The sequence below is a fragment of the Hypanus sabinus genome, chromosome 25 (assembly GCF_030144855.1).
Source record: "Hypanus sabinus isolate sHypSab1 chromosome 25, sHypSab1.hap1, whole genome shotgun sequence".
Classification (NCBI taxonomy): domain Eukaryota; kingdom Metazoa; phylum Chordata; class Chondrichthyes; order Myliobatiformes; family Dasyatidae; genus Hypanus; species Hypanus sabinus.
Window position 1 is genome coordinate 8,326,807 of NC_082730.1, and position 16,796 is coordinate 8,343,602.

At 41.2% G+C, this 16,796-nt stretch overlaps 1 protein-coding gene across 3 annotated transcripts in view; it reads right to left on the bottom strand.

Moving 5' to 3' along the window:
- rassf5 (Ras association domain family member 5) overlaps positions 1 to 16,796 on the bottom strand; it is a 102,789-nt gene that overhangs the window by 42,168 nt on the left and 43,825 nt on the right. Inside the window, exon 1 of one of the 3 annotated variants that reach the window (XM_059950018.1) lies at positions 7,983 to 8,497. The exons of the other annotated variants lie outside the window; for them this stretch is intronic. Within the exon in view, the coding sequence (XP_059806001.1) occupies positions 7,983 to 8,102 (120 nt within the window). The 5' untranslated portion in view covers positions 8,103 to 8,497. Of the gene's footprint in view, positions 1 to 7,982; positions 8,498 to 16,796 lie in introns of those variants that run through there. 3 annotated transcript variants of the gene reach the window in all.

The following is a 16,796-nucleotide window of genomic DNA, read 5'->3' on the forward strand; positions in this document are numbered from 1 at the left end:
TGATTTGGAGAGGTTGAGCAAGTAGTCAAGTACCTCATTAGCAACACACACAAAATGCTGGAGGAACTCAGCAGGTCAGGTAGCATCTACAGAAAAGAGTAAACAGTCAAGATTTCGGGCCAAGACCCTTCTTTGGGTTGGAAGCTACCCAAATGGAATACGAGGTGTTGCTCCTCCAACCTGAGTGTGGCCTCATCATGGCAGTAGAGGAGGCCATGGATGGACATGTTGGAATGGGAAGTAGAATTCAAATGGGTGACCACCAGGTAATCCACATTTTTCTTGCAGACAGAATGAAGGTGCTCGATGAAGTGGTCTCCCAGTCTGTGTTGGATCTCACTGATATACAGAAGGCCACACTGGGAGCACTGGATATAGCAGATAATCCCAACAGACTCACAGGTGAAATGTTGCCTCACCTGGAAGGACTGTTTGAGGCCTTGAATACTAGTCTGGTAGCCTCCAACCTGATGGCATAAACACCAATTTCTCAAACTTCTGGTAATTTCTCCCCTCCCTTCACTATTCCACGTTCCTTTTTCCCCTCTCTCACCTCATGTCCTTACCTGCCCATCTTCCTCCCCCTTCCCTTTCATCCAAGGCCTTCTGTCCTCTCCGAGCAGATTTCCCCTTCTCTGCTTCTTTATCTCTTTCACCAATCAACTTCCCAGCTCTTTACTTCACCCCCCTCGATCTCATCCATCACCCGCCACCTTGTACTTCTTCCTCCCCTCGCCCCACCTTCTTACTCTGACTTCTCCACTTCCTTTCCAGTCCCAATGGAGGGAATTGGCCTGAAATGTCAACTGTACTCTTTTCCATAGATGCTGCCTGGCCTGCTGAGTTTGTCCAGCACTGGGTGTGTTGCTTTGGCTTTCTAGCATTCACAGATTTTCTCAAGTTTGAAATACCTCATTATTTCGCTCTCTTTTTGCACCACTTATTTCTTTATTTCTCTTATTGCAACGTATAGATTTTTATGTATTACAGGGTGCTGCTGTTGCAAAACAACAAACTGAACGACGTATGACAGTAATAACAAACCTGATTCTAAAATACACGGTAGATGCAGTATAACGTAGATATTGCAAAGTTTCTAGTTTGGTGTCAAAAACAGAAAAATTGTATATTTTAGTGATAGATTGGAAAAAGGAAAGGTGAAGCAAGATCTTGTGTACAGTCAGTGAAGACAGGCATGCAGGTGCAGCTAGCAGTTAAGAAGGGAAGTGCCATGTTGGCCTTCAAAGTAGAAGGATTTGAATACAAGTATGGGCTGCCTTATTGCATAGGAAGAATGCTTTTGTTATGGAACAAAAATGACAGGACTGTCCTGTGACAAGGGATTGGGCAGATTAGGCTTTTATTCACAGGTTCAAGCCTATATTGTAACTATATTCATAAGTTCTGCAGAATGAGAGGGACTTAATTAAAACTTAATATTGCTGTAAAGACTGGACAGGCAAGATGCAGAAAGATGTTTCCAACCATGGGAAACATTGATCAATCCTAAAGGATAGGGGATAGACAATTTAGAAGTGAACTAGAAATAAATGTTGTCATCCAAAGATTGGTGAACCCATGGAATTATCTACTTCCAAAGGCAGTTGAGGCCAAATCAGTATTTTCAAGAATAAATTACATATTGAGGCTGAACGTGGGGATAAAGCAGGAAAAGGATTTGGATAATCACCATAGGTGGGAATTGAACCCAGGTTGCTGGCGCTGGAAAGCTCTACATCAACATTGCTGCTAATCAAGTGCCTGCTTGAAGCACCTAATTGGTATGACTTAGCATGGAAGTAATGGCAAAATGATTTAGTTTGTGCTAATTAAGGTCTTAATCACATGGCAGTGAAGAAAACATATAATCAATTTCTTGGCAAGGGTGTGATTGAAGCAGAAGCAGCTTTAATTTGCTTTCTCATTTACTAAAATGTAGATGTACTTTGTGTAAGTGTTGTTGTTTGTTAATTCTAGTTAATTAGTTACATGGCAGTTACATTTGTTTATTACTCTGACATTATTTTACCTTGTTTAATTTTTTATATTTCATACACAATCCACTTCCAATACTTTTTAAACATGAAAAGGAAACATTGCAAGCTACTAACAGTCTTAATGTGCAGTTTGTGTGGTGCTAGGGCTTTTGATCTCAAATAACTTCAAGGCTAAAATACTTGTAATAATGTTTAAACTGCACAAGTATTGATGGGTTATCATTTTTGTACAGTGAAGTACGGCCAAGAGAATGCACTCTCTCCTTGGAAGGTGTTTTTAACATCGTAATTCTGTTTTATCTGATTAATTCTGAATTCATTTATTGAAAATGCACTTTGCTCTTGCTCTCATTTCTGGATATTTGGTAAATGCAGAATGGAAAGTCCCTGATGAAGGGTCTTTGAACTGAAACTTTATCTCTGTTTCTCCTTTCACAAATTCTGCCAGACCCACTGCATTTCTGGCATTTTCTGATTTTATTTCAGACCTTTGGCATCTGTAGGTTTTGAGCTTCACTGTTTCCAGTTTCTAACCATGGTGTTTATAAATGCTTTTGACCAGAAATAGCTTGACTGTTCCTGTTTTTATTTTCAGTTCAGCATAGAAGTGTTTACTCTTTTTTTTACTTCTTCTGGAAAAATTAGGTTTTTTTGATGCTTTGAAGAAAAACTTCAGTCAGCTTTTGATCTCCATAAAATTCAACTACAAAAAGCATCAATAAAACTTCAATATGGCCTTGAACTTCATTGTTTGCCTGTACAACACTTTATCTGTACCGTGACACTATATCCTGTTATTACTTTTCCTTTGTTCAATTCCCACCATTGGCCATAAGGAGATTGTAGGTTTTCCCCTTAACCGCATAGGTTTCCTCACTCATTCCGAAGACATACAGATTAGTAGGTTAGTTGGTTAATGAATGTAATTGGGTGACGCAGGCCTGTTGAGCCAGAAGGGCCTGATACATTGCTGTACGTGCTGTTTACAGTCACAGGGAGAACATTCAAACTCCTGACAGACAGCCGAGGGAATGAATCTGGGTCTCTGACACAGTAATAGCATTATGCCCACTGCTACGCCCCTCACAGAGGCACTCCTGATACAACATGCCGATCTACACGCAGCAGTCTCCAGCCCTTCATTCCCCCATACTCCTCTCCCTGCCAAACACTGAACTCAAAATCCCTTACCAGCTTGATCACAGCTTTCATTTCAGCATTCACCACACCCAACACCATGACACAATGCTGCTAATTGTGTCGTGTCTTGGGTCTGAAGCCTCCGTACCCTTTCTACAGGCCTGATTCAATATCTAGTCTGCCTCCTGAACTTGACGGTGATTTAATTCCCACTACTGTCTGTAAGGAGTTTGCACATTCTCCCCATGGCTTCCTCCAGTATCCTCCCACATTTCAAAGACGTACAGTTAGGGATATGAGTTGTGAGCATGCTCTGTTGGTACCAGAAGCGTGGTGCCACTTGTTGATGTACCATCAATAACTCTTGGAGATGTGAGGCGAGATATAGGCTTTTATTGGCTGGAAGAAAGAACAAGCAGCAAGTGACCACCACACAGCATCCTGAAGACTGAGGCCGGGGCGGAGTCTCCAATTGCCTTTATACCGGGGTCTGTGGGAGGAGCCACAGGAGCAGTCAGCTGGGGGGGGGGGGGGGGGGCATGTCCAGACAGGTATATATAGTTCACCACACTTGTGGATGACCCAGCACAATCCTCACTAATTCGATTTGACACTAACAAAGTATTTCACTGCTTTGTCAATGCACATGCGACATATATTGCTAACATTTAATTTCAAAGTATGGAAAATTCGACCAAGTTTCCTGGGAACAGTCATTGTTGCATCTCTCGCAACAAGAGCCAAGTCACCTCAAACCTACAAGCACTGCACTCTCAATCAACAACCTAACCCTCCAATCACACACTCCAGCCATTGATCATGTGAAGGCCCCAAACTCCACCCCTCAACTGATCTTCAGCCTTTCTCTCCACCCCAACAATTCCACATTGCCACCTTGGCTGAATGCTCATCTACCCACCTCCGGCCTCAATCTTCTGCCCACAGCTGCCAGTCACTGTAATCATCAAGTGCATCCATTAGGGGTGCAATCAATTTTCTGAGCCTGAAAATGATTCATGCAAAGGAAACCTATTTTTATTCAGGTTCAAAGATAAAACTATTTTTAGTTTTGTTATTAAAATTGCATGGGCTTGCCTCCGAGATCAAGTGCTAAAGTTTCCTTTGCATCGGTACATTTTGTAAGGGCTTCTCTCTCTACACTGCTCACATATTTTCCTCTCAAAAAACATGCAACACTGCAGTTGTTTCAAGCATCAATTTATAGAGAGGGTCTGTGGAACTTGAAGTCCATTTAGTTAATTATTTTTCCTCAAATTTATTAATATTTATGGCAAGCTACCAAAGAATTAAGAGATTACTGTTATACAGTCACCTTTTAGCACACTGTATTGTAGTTTATGAAGTATAGAAAAGCATGCAATGTCAAGATAACATTAGCATAAAATTGTCGAACCTAATGTCTGTACACAGCAAATTTTCATAACAATTCTATCTCACTGCACAAAGAAGCTTCACCCTACAGTATCTTGGCAGAACCATTTAAATATATTCTACGTAAATTCCATTCTTGAAGGTGTTAAGAATTCTACAGGTTTTTTTTAAATTTGTCTCTGTCCTTAAAGATTCTGATTCTTATTTGCAATTCCAATTTGCATTAGAGATCCAAGTGGTAGCTGGAGTATTTTCCTCCAATGTGAGCATCTTGCAATACGCAAAAAGAACATCACCTGCAATAACTTAAAATGCACTTCGTCCTTGTTTTTTTTAAATCACATAATGAATTGCTGTCATTTGAACTTCATAGTTGCAAATCCTTTTGTAGTAAATAGGTAGGAATAAAATATTCTTCTATTCTGAGAACATCTGGAACATGGAAATGGAAGAGTGCACTGTTATAAGATATCTGTGGCATCAAAAGAATATAACAAAAGCCTCTGCAACAAATTATCTGTCATTCTACACCATATATCAACATAGAGGCCTTCTAGAAGCAAATAATATTGTTAAAACAGCATACACTTGAAGGTTTTAGTCTATTGTTAATTCAAAGACAACAATCTCCACATCACTTCACTCATCTCCAACAGTTGGATGATATTTGATTAACTGCACCTTAATGAGGTACACCAAAATCAAGCCAATTCCTATTTATTTTTTCCAGAGAGGAATCTCAAACACATAAATGGAAAATGTATTTTCCACAAATCTTACATCTGTTACCTGCTCAGATTTAAGGAAGGCTTATTTTTAAGCAAGGACCTCTGACCTAGCATAATTTGACTGTTAGAGCCATTTCTCCATGAGCAAGAAAAACTGTTAACTCATTCAAAATAAATACCAATAAACATATTATTCCAATGTTTTTTTATTTTTATTAATAAACTTTTCATCTAGTAATGATACCAAATTAATTGCTGGGGTTAATTTCCAAAATCAATGATAATTCTGAATGAGTTATTGGAATCAGATCATTTTGATGGCCCCTTTGAAACTGACAAGATATTGTGACCTCTCTTGAAGGTCAGCTATAAAATCTATCATGTTGATACTGAAAAAGAAAAAAGATAATTAAACATTAACTGAATTTTAAAAAAACAGAATGACTGCCCAAATGGAAACCTGAAGAAAACCTGAAGAAAATTCTTGAAACCTGCTCACTCATTGAAATCAGCTATTCCTTTACTCTTGATGGCACATTTAGCATAGACAAAGACTACAGAAAGTGGTGGATACTATCCAGTCCATCACAGGAAAAGCCCTCACCACCATGGAGCACATTGACAATGAGTACTGCCACAAGAAATCTATCAAAGATCTCCGTCATCCAGGCCATGCTCTCTTCTCACTACTACCAGTGGGCATGAACCTTAGACCCTATGCCACTAGGTTCAGGAACAGTTATTACCCTACAACCATCAGGTTCCTGAACCAACATGGACAGCTTTAATCACGACACTGAACTGATTCTATGACCTACACACTCACTTCCAAGGACTTTTTACAACTTGTGTTTTCTGCATTATATTTTCTATTTGCACAATTTGTCTTCTTTTGTACATTGGCTGTTTGTCAGTCTTTATATATAGTTTTTTCCACAAATTCTATTGTATTTCTTTATTTTGTTTGTAAATTCCTGCAAGAGAAAATGAATCTTAAAGTAGCATATAGTAACATATACACAATTTGATAATAAACTTTAATTTTGACTTGACAGCGTCAATACATTAATCAGTTGAGGAAAGCACATGGGTTCACAAGACCATGCTGAAGGCTGTAGTAGTAGTAGGCCTCCATTAGTCTCGATAGACCATGGATTTGCACCTTGGAGAGTTTCCAGGGCGCAAACCTGGGCAAGGTTTTTTTTTATTAAATGGAAGACCGGCAGTTGCCCAAGCTGCAAGTCTCCCCTCTCCACGCCACCAATGTTGTCCAAGGGAAGGGCATCAGGGTTAGGGTTAGGCTGAAAGCAATATAATGATCCATTAACAAAAATAGTCCACCAACGCTTAAGATTAATTTGCTAAATTCCTTGTATTGCAACAATACTTGAATCACATTTTGTATAGATTTTATTTCCATGACCATCAGTTCAGTACTAAGGCATCAGGTAATTAGCTATACAAGTACAGAAGTACAGCCCTAGAATGTGGGAATTGAAATGTCATTATTTTACACAGACATTATTTATATTTTTTTAAATTTCTTAATCCTGCCAAGCATTTTCTTCCTTGTGTGACTTTTTAAACATCATTTACACACTAATCTTCTGCACTAGATACTCACGTACACCACATGAACAATAATCCGGGAGGATAAGAATGATATTATTCTACAGAGTGAGATTTATTTTTCCCATAGCAACACATTGTATAATGGGAAAATTCACAGAAAGCAAACCGTTAAATTACAAAAAAAAAAGAATTGCACACTATTACTCATAAATGTTAATATGGCAATCTCTACTTTAGTATTAGATCTGAGTTTACAGTAAGGCGGGAAGATGTTCTAAATCAACACCACGCAGTTGATCTTGTATTATCGAGTAAACCTGTTAATTATTGACAGCACCTTTACATTTATATTTTCTTTAGATGAACTATAAAATAAATTAACATTGCTAGGGTTTGCTGATGTTTAACATCTTCCTTGATAATCCAGTGAATTTTTAAAAAATTAACTCTAAAATACCATTATCAATGGAGCAAGCTAAAAATAGTATACTTTGGATTTTGCTGAAGTTTTGCATTTATCTACAAATATTAAAATTATGATTAACAGTTAATACTGATTTTAAAATTACTAAATATGTAAACAGAAGCCCATTAAAAGCTATATCATTCCGACCAATTCAACTTAATTTGTTAATGGGTTTGGGGAGCCGTGGAAGTAATGAACATTTTAATCGAAAATTTTATGTCTTCAAATAAAGGTTTTAATGAGGGTAGAACACTATAAATGTATCAATTTTAAAATAAATTGTACATTTCATTTTGCCTGAGAAAATTGTCTTGTATCACTACGTTTGCTCCAATGAGAAATCTAATTTTAACTTCTTCTCACTGGTGTGATTAAAACACGACAAATGATATGAAAGACTAGCTGGGATACAGATTCTTGCACTATAAATAGGCGAAAAAAGAGTGCTTAAATTTGAATTTCACTATATGTTGACAATTCCTCACATGAAGAACTGCAATATCAAGTATCAATTAAAGCAGATTCATTTCTTTGCACTTCCTGAAAGTGCAAACTGACAAATATTACTTTTCTTTCTGTATCATCAGCGATTTTGCATGGCAAATAAAATTATTTTATTTAAATACAAATGGTAGACAATTTGCTGATTTCATAGTTAATAGAGCAATTGAATATATAAAAGGTTACCTTTTCTAAAAACTTGTTCTGGGGTTTCCTGAAGAAAGAGGTCTTGGCAGTAAAGAAACAATCGTCTAAGTCTTCATCTAAGCTGCAATATCCACTGCTCATACTTGTATTCCACGTCATCCAATGACTTAATTTTGTGATCAAAAATCATCAGAATATCCTGGAGGATTTACTGTGCTGTCTAGCAGATCTTAAAGCTTCAGAAAATGACTGCACCACTGTACTGCAGTTTCCCAATACAGACATAAGTTGCCTTGCATAAGTCAGGAAGAGGGTATCATACAACACATACACGTAGATTCTTCACTGTTCTCAGCCAGCTGCAGCTGCTTGTTTTTACTTCAGTTGTCGTTAATGCTTAACAACTTAATCCTCTATATGTTTTATGTCTTTGCCTCTGTATTTATACATGGGCAGTGTGCCTAGCTTCCACTGCCATTCAGAAAGTCTCTCCTGGCAGCCGGCTGAACATGGTGTAGTTGAGCACTTTGACTGTGGAGCTGTTAGCTGCTGTACTGCACACCATCTGTGGCTAATCAGCTATCTGCATGCATACACGAGCTGAGTGAGGTCAGCTCCTTCCTGGCTTCTGGTTCTGTGTATTTCAAACCAAAGCCACATCCTGCTTCAAGATTTAACATGCTAAGCTCACACATACATGTCTTTTTATTATTACAGCCATTTTGTGTCCCTGATATTCACAAAGAATATAAAGCACCACATTCATTCTCAGCAATGCCTCTTTTAAACAATACACCTAGCACTGAAACCCATGTACCCTGTTGATTATATTTCCATATACACCTTCACCTATATTCCATTCATCCAACAATTTAACTATTCTTATGTAATTTTTAAAAAAACATAAGTTTCCTATGCTTCGACACCCAACGTATAACACAGCCACAGAATGTAATAAACTGACTCACAAATGACAAAATCCTTTAAGTGAGCAGGCTAATCTGCTGCAATGTCATGTAGAATTTCTAAACCGACAATGCACTATGACAGTCATATTGGCTGCATTGTTTGATGCATTTAAAAATAAGTGAAAATATATATTTCAGGAATATTAAACTATCCTTACATCTATGGTCCTGCAAATCTAGCTTGCAGTCACCAGAATTAATATATTTTGAATATAATACAAATATGCTTGCAACCCATTCTTTCCAAAATTCCTTAATGAAAAAAGTGGATTTGCAGAGCATTTTCCCTCATATACCAATATTAAAGTCAATAGAAAATATAGGAATAAAAATTCTCTAAGCGTCAGTCCCACATCCGCTCATACATTCTTTCTAAATTAATAGTTAATTTGCCTGTCTATTAAGAATTAATTCAACGGTGGATGTTATCCATTCTTGTCTTGCTTAATTTATAGGCTCAGAGCCATTACAAAATTACATTGATCTTTGATTCTTTTTTTCTTTGACTGAATGAAAACAAAGCAGTCAAGTATTCAGGAATGAGAGGGTAATGGCCTCAGTGCTAACGGGGGGTTGTTACAGCTGTACTGTATATGCAGTGGCACTGTTAGGGACCTGGCATAAATCCCCGTCTTTCTGCTACTGTGGTGGAACCTTGTACAAATCATTAAACATATGGAAAGTAGGCGCCATTCACCCTTCAGGACCATTCAACAAGATCGCGGCTAGGTGCTAGTTTCCGACTGTGGGTGGCATGGCAGCGTAGTGGTTAGAGTAATGCTTTACAATGCCAGCAATCAGGGTTCCATTCCCACTATGTTTGTACTTTCTCCCCGTGATCGTATGCGTTTCTTCTGCAGGTTAGGGTTAGTAAGTTGTCGCCATGCAATGTTGGGCACCAGAAACATGGCGACACTCGCAGGAAACCCACCAAGTCCCTGGATTGTGTTGGCAGTTGACTAAAATGACACTTTATGATATTTTTCAAGGTATGCATGATAAAATAAAGATAACCTTTAATCTTTTTTTATATCCCTATGGCTCTGAGAACTAATTCCAACTCCTGAATGTAGTCCATAACTTGTCCTCAGTTGCTTTCTGGAGTGGAATTCCACATTGCTGAAGATGTACAATAACTTCCAGTAGCAACCTAGGGCCTGGGCCTCTGGGACAGTTGGAGCTTAAATTCACTGAAGTCACTCTTGGTGCACTGGAATTTCAAGGCTACCTAATTTAATCGATGATCCAAACACAGACACCTTTCACCACTGCAGCACTCTTAGTGTAATACCTGCCTGGATAATGTAATCAAATCTTCCATGCACATCATGAAACCATAACTTTGTCTCCAGAAATCACAGGGGAGTGAATAAAGTTGAACCACAGACTAGCCACAGTCAAGTGGCTTGTACTGTTGCCGATATGATTGGAGAAATGGTAGATGGAATTTAACCATGGCAAACATGAAGCATGGCACTTTGGGAGATCAGATGTAAAGCGACAGTACACTCTTAATGGCAAGACTTTGTTGACGTACAGAGGAATCTTGAGGTCCAAAACCATAGTTCCCTGAATGTGGCTACACATATTAATAGGGTGGCGAAGAAGGGATATGGCACACTTGCCTTTATTAGTCGAGGCATTCAGCTCAAGAGTTGGAATGTTACGTTGCAACTCAATTATGCCAGGTCTGGAGTATTGCGTTCAATTCTAGACACCCCATTATAGGGAGGAGGTCAAGGCTTTTGGGTGGCGGGGGAGATGCGTCTCTATCAAAGCAGGTGTAAGGTGCTCCTTCCCTCCACTAGCCTGCAGGTCACCCTTCGGTAAAGTGTAGCACTTGCTTGGGCCCTAGTAGGGTCATGTGAAACCATGGGAGCAGGTGGTGGGTGGCCGTATGAGTAGCTGGTGCATATCACAAGCACTGGTTATTCGACCACTTCCACCAGGCAGTCTCTGAAAAGTATTGCTAATGGCTGGAGCCATGCATCTTGTAAAGACACTGCCCAGAAGGCAGCAATGGCAAACCACTACTGTAGAAACATTTGCCCAGTACAATCACAGTCAAAGACCATGACCCCCACATCATACAGCACAACACATAATGATGGAATGATGATGTCAAGGCTTTGGAGAGGATGGAGAAGACTTTTATCAGGCTGCTGCAGGATTAAAGTGCATGTGTTATAAAGAGAAGGTTGGACATACTTGGCTTAATTTCTATGAACTGGTGGAGGCTGACAGGAAATCTGATAGAAGTTTATAAGATTCTGGGAGACGTAGATAGACAGCCAGCATCTTTCTCTAGTTGAAATGTAAATAGCGTGATTGATTGTCTTGGACATTTCATTGTGATTACAAGGGGCTGTTGGGCATTGCTAATGTCGAATACCGCAAGTCCACTTAACCAGTTCATTGGCAAGATCAACAGCACGGGAGCTGCATTGCCTCAGTTGTTACGTGGAAAAATCCCTTATGCCTTAGTAGTCACCGGCAAAGGAGATGGCAGAGGTAGCTGTGTGCCACTGGACTTCTAACTGGGTTGCAGGCTGGTCCCCTTCTGTCTGTGCTCGCTCACTGGAAGAGCAAGCTGGACCATTCAGGTTCTTGAGCAATTTCTCTTTCTGACTATTTGTCTGAAATCCTAACCATTTGTGCTATGTGCAATGGGCAGTGGTGCTGTGTGTCATTGGGAATGTGTTTTGCACCTTGGCTCCAGAGAAATGGGGTTTTGTTTGGCTATATTCATGTATGTTGAATAATAACTAACCTTGAAACTTGTGAGTTCAAAGGAGACATGCACAGCTTTTTTTTTCCCGTTAACACAGTGGTGCACGCCTAGAATGTGCTGCCAGTGGTGATGGTGGGGGAACACAGTAAGCCAGGCAGCATCCATGGAGTGGAATAAACTATCCACAGTTCAGGTCAAAGTTTAAAGTAAATTCATTATCAAAGTACACATATGTCACCATATACAATACAAACCTGACATTAATTTTCTTACCGGCATACTCAATAAATCTATAGAATCATAACCATAACAGAATCAATGAAAGACCACACCAACTACGACGTTCAACCAGAGTGCAGAAGACATAAAAGTAAATAAATAAGCAATAAATATGGAGAACATGAGATGGAGAGTCCATGAAAGTGAGTCCATAGGTTGTGGGAACACTTCAATAACGGGTAAGTGAAGTTGAATGAAGTTAACGGTTAAGTGCATTTTGGTTCAAGAGCCTGATAATAGAGGGATAATAACTGTTCCTGAACCCAGTGGTGAGTTTCTTGAACCTCCAGTATCTCTTCCTGATGGCAGCAGTGAGAAAAGACCATGCCCTGGCTGGTGGGAGTCCCTGATAATGGATGCTGGTTCCCTGCAACAGCGTTTTATGTAGATGTGCTCAGTGGTGGGGAGGGCTTTAACCATACTGGACTGCACCATACCCGCTACTTTTTGTAGAATTTTTTGGGACACAACAGGACCAGTACATTTTGGCTCAATTATGCTGCTGCCCCAATCAGCCAAAATTTTATGATAATAGTTAAATAGGTATTAAAAAAAATTCAAAGTACTATTTAACTGAGTAACAAATTATGTACACAAATGAAATACAGAACAAATCAGAACACTACCAAAACTTAACTACTACAGTACTATAAGACTGTGCATTAACTCACTTGCAGACCCCAGTGCACTCGACTGACACTAGTTAGAAACTTCGGCAACAGTCTCCTGACAAGGGAATCCCAGCTACTTTCTCTATTTATTTTTGTTCTTTAATAGTTGTCCCAAATAAGTGGCTGTCCTGATTAACCGATGGCCTTATTAACCAGAATCTATTGATTTCCTAGCTTATGGGAGCTAATCACACAAAAGAACATAGAACAGTACAGGCCCTTTGACCCACAATGTTGTGCAAGTCTTTAACCTACTCCAAGATCAGTCTAACTCTTCCCTCCCACATTCTCCTCTATTTCTTTCATTCATGTGTCTCCCTTCAGAGTCTCCAATGTTCCCTAAAGTATCTACCTCTACTGCCATCTCTGGCAGCACATTCCATGTATCCAGCGCTCTGTGTAAAAAAACCTACCTCTGACATTGATGCACCATCAATAACTCACTGAGACGCAAGGCGAGATATCGGCTTTTATTGACTGGAAGAAGGAACAAGCAGTGAGTGACCACCATACTACATCCTGGAGACTGAGAGGCTGGGCTCAGACCTTGATCGCCTTTATACAGGGGTCTGTGGGAGGAGCCACAGGAGCAGTCAGCAGGGGGCATGTCCAGACAGGTATATGTAGTTCACCACATTCACCTCCCCCTTTGTTTTAAAAGAGTCCCCATGTGGCGAAGTTTCTTACAGGTTAAGTCTATCAGGTGGTCGAATCTGTCGCTGCGATCTACGTAGCACCGGCTGTGATTGCACAGGTGCCGGTGGTGGTGATTGCACAGGAGACGGAGGTTGTGCTGGTTCCAGCCCACTAGGTACCAGTGATCCCTCACGCATGTGCGAAGCGCCTGGTATATATGCGTACGAAACGCCCGGTATAGGAGTGTCGTGAGGAGTCTGTGTCGGGCCTGGTGTGCGCGCTGTCACCTCGGGTACAGGGTTCATAGTTACCGGAGAGTGTTCAGGGTAGTGGTCTGCTGCACCTGCGGGCACCAGGTCGCGGATGGAGACCGTGTCCTCCCACCCATCAGGTAAGACCATGTAGGCATATTGGGGGTTCGCATGTCGAAGGTGAACCCTCTCGACCAGCGGGGAGTATTTAGTACTCCTCACATGTTTCCGGAGCAGCACTGGCCCTGGGGACGTCAACCAAACTGGTAGGGTGGTCCCAGTGACAGACTTCCTGGGAAAAGAGAATAGGCGTTCGTGAGGGGTAGCATTGGTGGACGTACATAACAGAGAGCGGATAGAGTGGAGTGCCTCAGGGAGGACTTCCTGCCATCGAGAGACAGGCAACCCTTTTGACTTAAGGGCTAAAAGTGTGGCCTTCCACACTATGGCATTCTCCCTCTCCACCTGTCCATTTCACCGGGGATTATAACTCGTGGTCCGACTAGTAGCAAAGCCCCTAGCTAGCAGGTACTGGCGCAGCTCGTCACTCATAAAGGAGGACCCTCTATCACTGTGGATATCGCAGGGATATCCGAACAGAGTGAAGAGCTGGCGCAGGGCTTTTTGACAGACGTGGTAGTGGTGTCGGGGCAGGAAATGGCAAAGGGGAACCGTGAGTACTCGTCGATAATGTTGAGAAAATAGACATTGCGGTCGGTGGAGGGAAGGGGGCCCTTAAAGTCAACACTCAGTCGCTCAAAAGGGCGGGTGGCCTTGAAAAGTTGCGCAGTGTCAGGACGGTAGAAGTGCGGTTTGCACTCAGCGCAGATTTGGCAGTCCCTGGTCATCGTCCTGATGTCCTCAAGGGAGTACGGCAGGTTCCGGGCTTTCACAAAATGGTAAAATCGGGTGACCCCCAGATGGCAAAGATGTGCATGAAGGGCGTAGAGCTGGTCGAGCTGTGCGCTAGCACACGTTCCCTGGGATAGGGCATCAGGGGGCTCATTGAGTCTGCCAGGCCGGTACAGGATATCATAGTTGTAGGTGGAGAGTTCTATTCTCCAGCACAAAATCTTATCATTTTTGATTTTGCCCCGCTGTTGGTTGCTGAACATGAATGCAACTGAACGCTGGTCAGTCAGCAAGGTGAACCTTTTGCCGGCAAGATAGTGCCTCCAGTGCCTAATAGCTTCCACTATGGCCTGGGCTTCTTTCTCCACCGCAGAGTGCCGAATTTCAGAGCCTTGAAGGGTACGAGAAAAGAATGCTACTGGCCTGCCTTCCTGATTGAGGGTAGCAGCCAGAGAGAAATCTGAGGCGTCACACTCTACTTGGAAGGGAATGGTCTCGTCCACCGCTCCTCCACAGACCCCTGTATAAAGGCGATCAAGGCCTGAGCCCGGCCTCTCGGTCTCCAGGATGTAGTATGGTGGTCACTCACTGCTTGATCCTTCTTCCAGTCAATAAAAGCCGATATCTCGCCTTACTTCTCAGAGTGAGTTATTGATGGTGCATCAATTTTATTGACTGGAAGAAGGAACAAGCAGAGAGTGACCACCATACTACATCCTGGAGACTGAGAGGCCGGGCTTAGGCCTCGATCGCCTTTATACAGGGGTCTGTGGGAGGAGCCACAGGAGCAGTCAGCAGGGGGTGTGTCCAGACAGGTATATGTAGTTCACCACAGACATCTCCCCCCTATACTTTCCTCCAATCATCTTAAAATTATACCCTCACATATTAGCCATTACTGCCTTGGGAAAGAGTCACTGGCTGTCCATTCTTATCATCTTATACACCTCTATCAAATCACCTCCCATCACTACAGGGAAAAGCCTCAGCTCGCTCAACCGATCCTTAAAAGACATGCTCTCTAATCCAGGCAACATCCTGGAAAATCTCTCTAAAGCTTCCACATACTTAATGTCACAAAGAGACCAGAACTAAACACAATATCGATCTTATAATTTGTAACTCTAAAACATAAATCTAATTGTAAGAAGTTGGAGCTGGGAGCACGAGTCTACCTTAGTTTTTACTTCAAGCGAGTCATGCATGTATCACGTAATGGCATGACAATGTATGCCATTTACAGATAACCTGCAATGCATTATGTAACAAAGAATACTTCATCAAACAATATAGTTACAATATTGGCAACACACAAAATACTGGAGGAACTCAGCAGGCCAGATAGCATCGATGGAAAAGAGTAAACAGTCAACATTTGGGCTGAGACCCATCATCAGGATTGGGGAAAAAAAGATGAGAAATCAGACCAAGGTGGTGGTAGAAGATAGGTGAAACTAGGAGAGGGGAAGGGGTGAAGTAAGAGCTGGGAAGTCGATTAGTAAAAGAGATAAAGGGCTGGAGAAGGGGGAAATCTGATAGGAGAGGACAGAAGATCACAGAAGAAAGGGAAGGGGAAGGAGCACCAGAGGTGATGGGTAGGTAAGGAGACAGATGAGAGAGGGAAATGGGGAATGGTGAAGTGGGGAAGGGGCAATTACCAGAAGTTCAAGAAATAGATGTTCATGGAATCAGGTTAGAGGCTACCCAGATGGAATACAAGATTTTGCTCGTTCAACCTGAATGTGGCCCCATCACAGCAATAGAGGAGGCCATGGACTGACTTGTCGGGATGGGAATGGAAAGTAGAATTGAAATGGGTGACCACCAGGTGATCCTGGTTTTTCTGAAATACTGAAATATTAAAAACACAATATTCTGGTAGTCTAACCAGTGTTTTTTCAAGCTGCAGCACTATTGTATTATAACCAGGAAATTAACTCCCCTTCTTTGAAAATGGTTACGGTATCTCAGGCAGAAAATGGCACCTCCCATAGCACATACTTGCTCAATAAAAGTACTGACAAATCAACCTGGATTATGCATTCAAATTCTAACCTCAAAGCAAAGTGCAACCTACCATTAAAATGTTTTGTCTTCATGTCAATTTAGATGTTGAATTAATTCTGATGCATGTAACTGCTGTCAATAAATTAGAAGGTCTGTCATGTTTCAAAGACCATCTAATGAAGAAACTTAGAAATTCATGTAACATAGTTTCTCACTTAAGTATTCATTATTGATAAAAAAAATTGTCCTTCACCAGTAGGTTTGTTAAATTCTAGTCACACATTCCTGGGACGCAAAACATCATTCCCCAATCTTTAACTGCTTCTGCACCTGCCAAGCACAATGCAGACAAACCCACTGCATATTTTCTGCTCACTTCTGACCACAGACCACATATTACAGTTAGCAAAGTTAGTATTTATGGAAGGGTGACCCACTAAACATATTTTGTAAAGGAG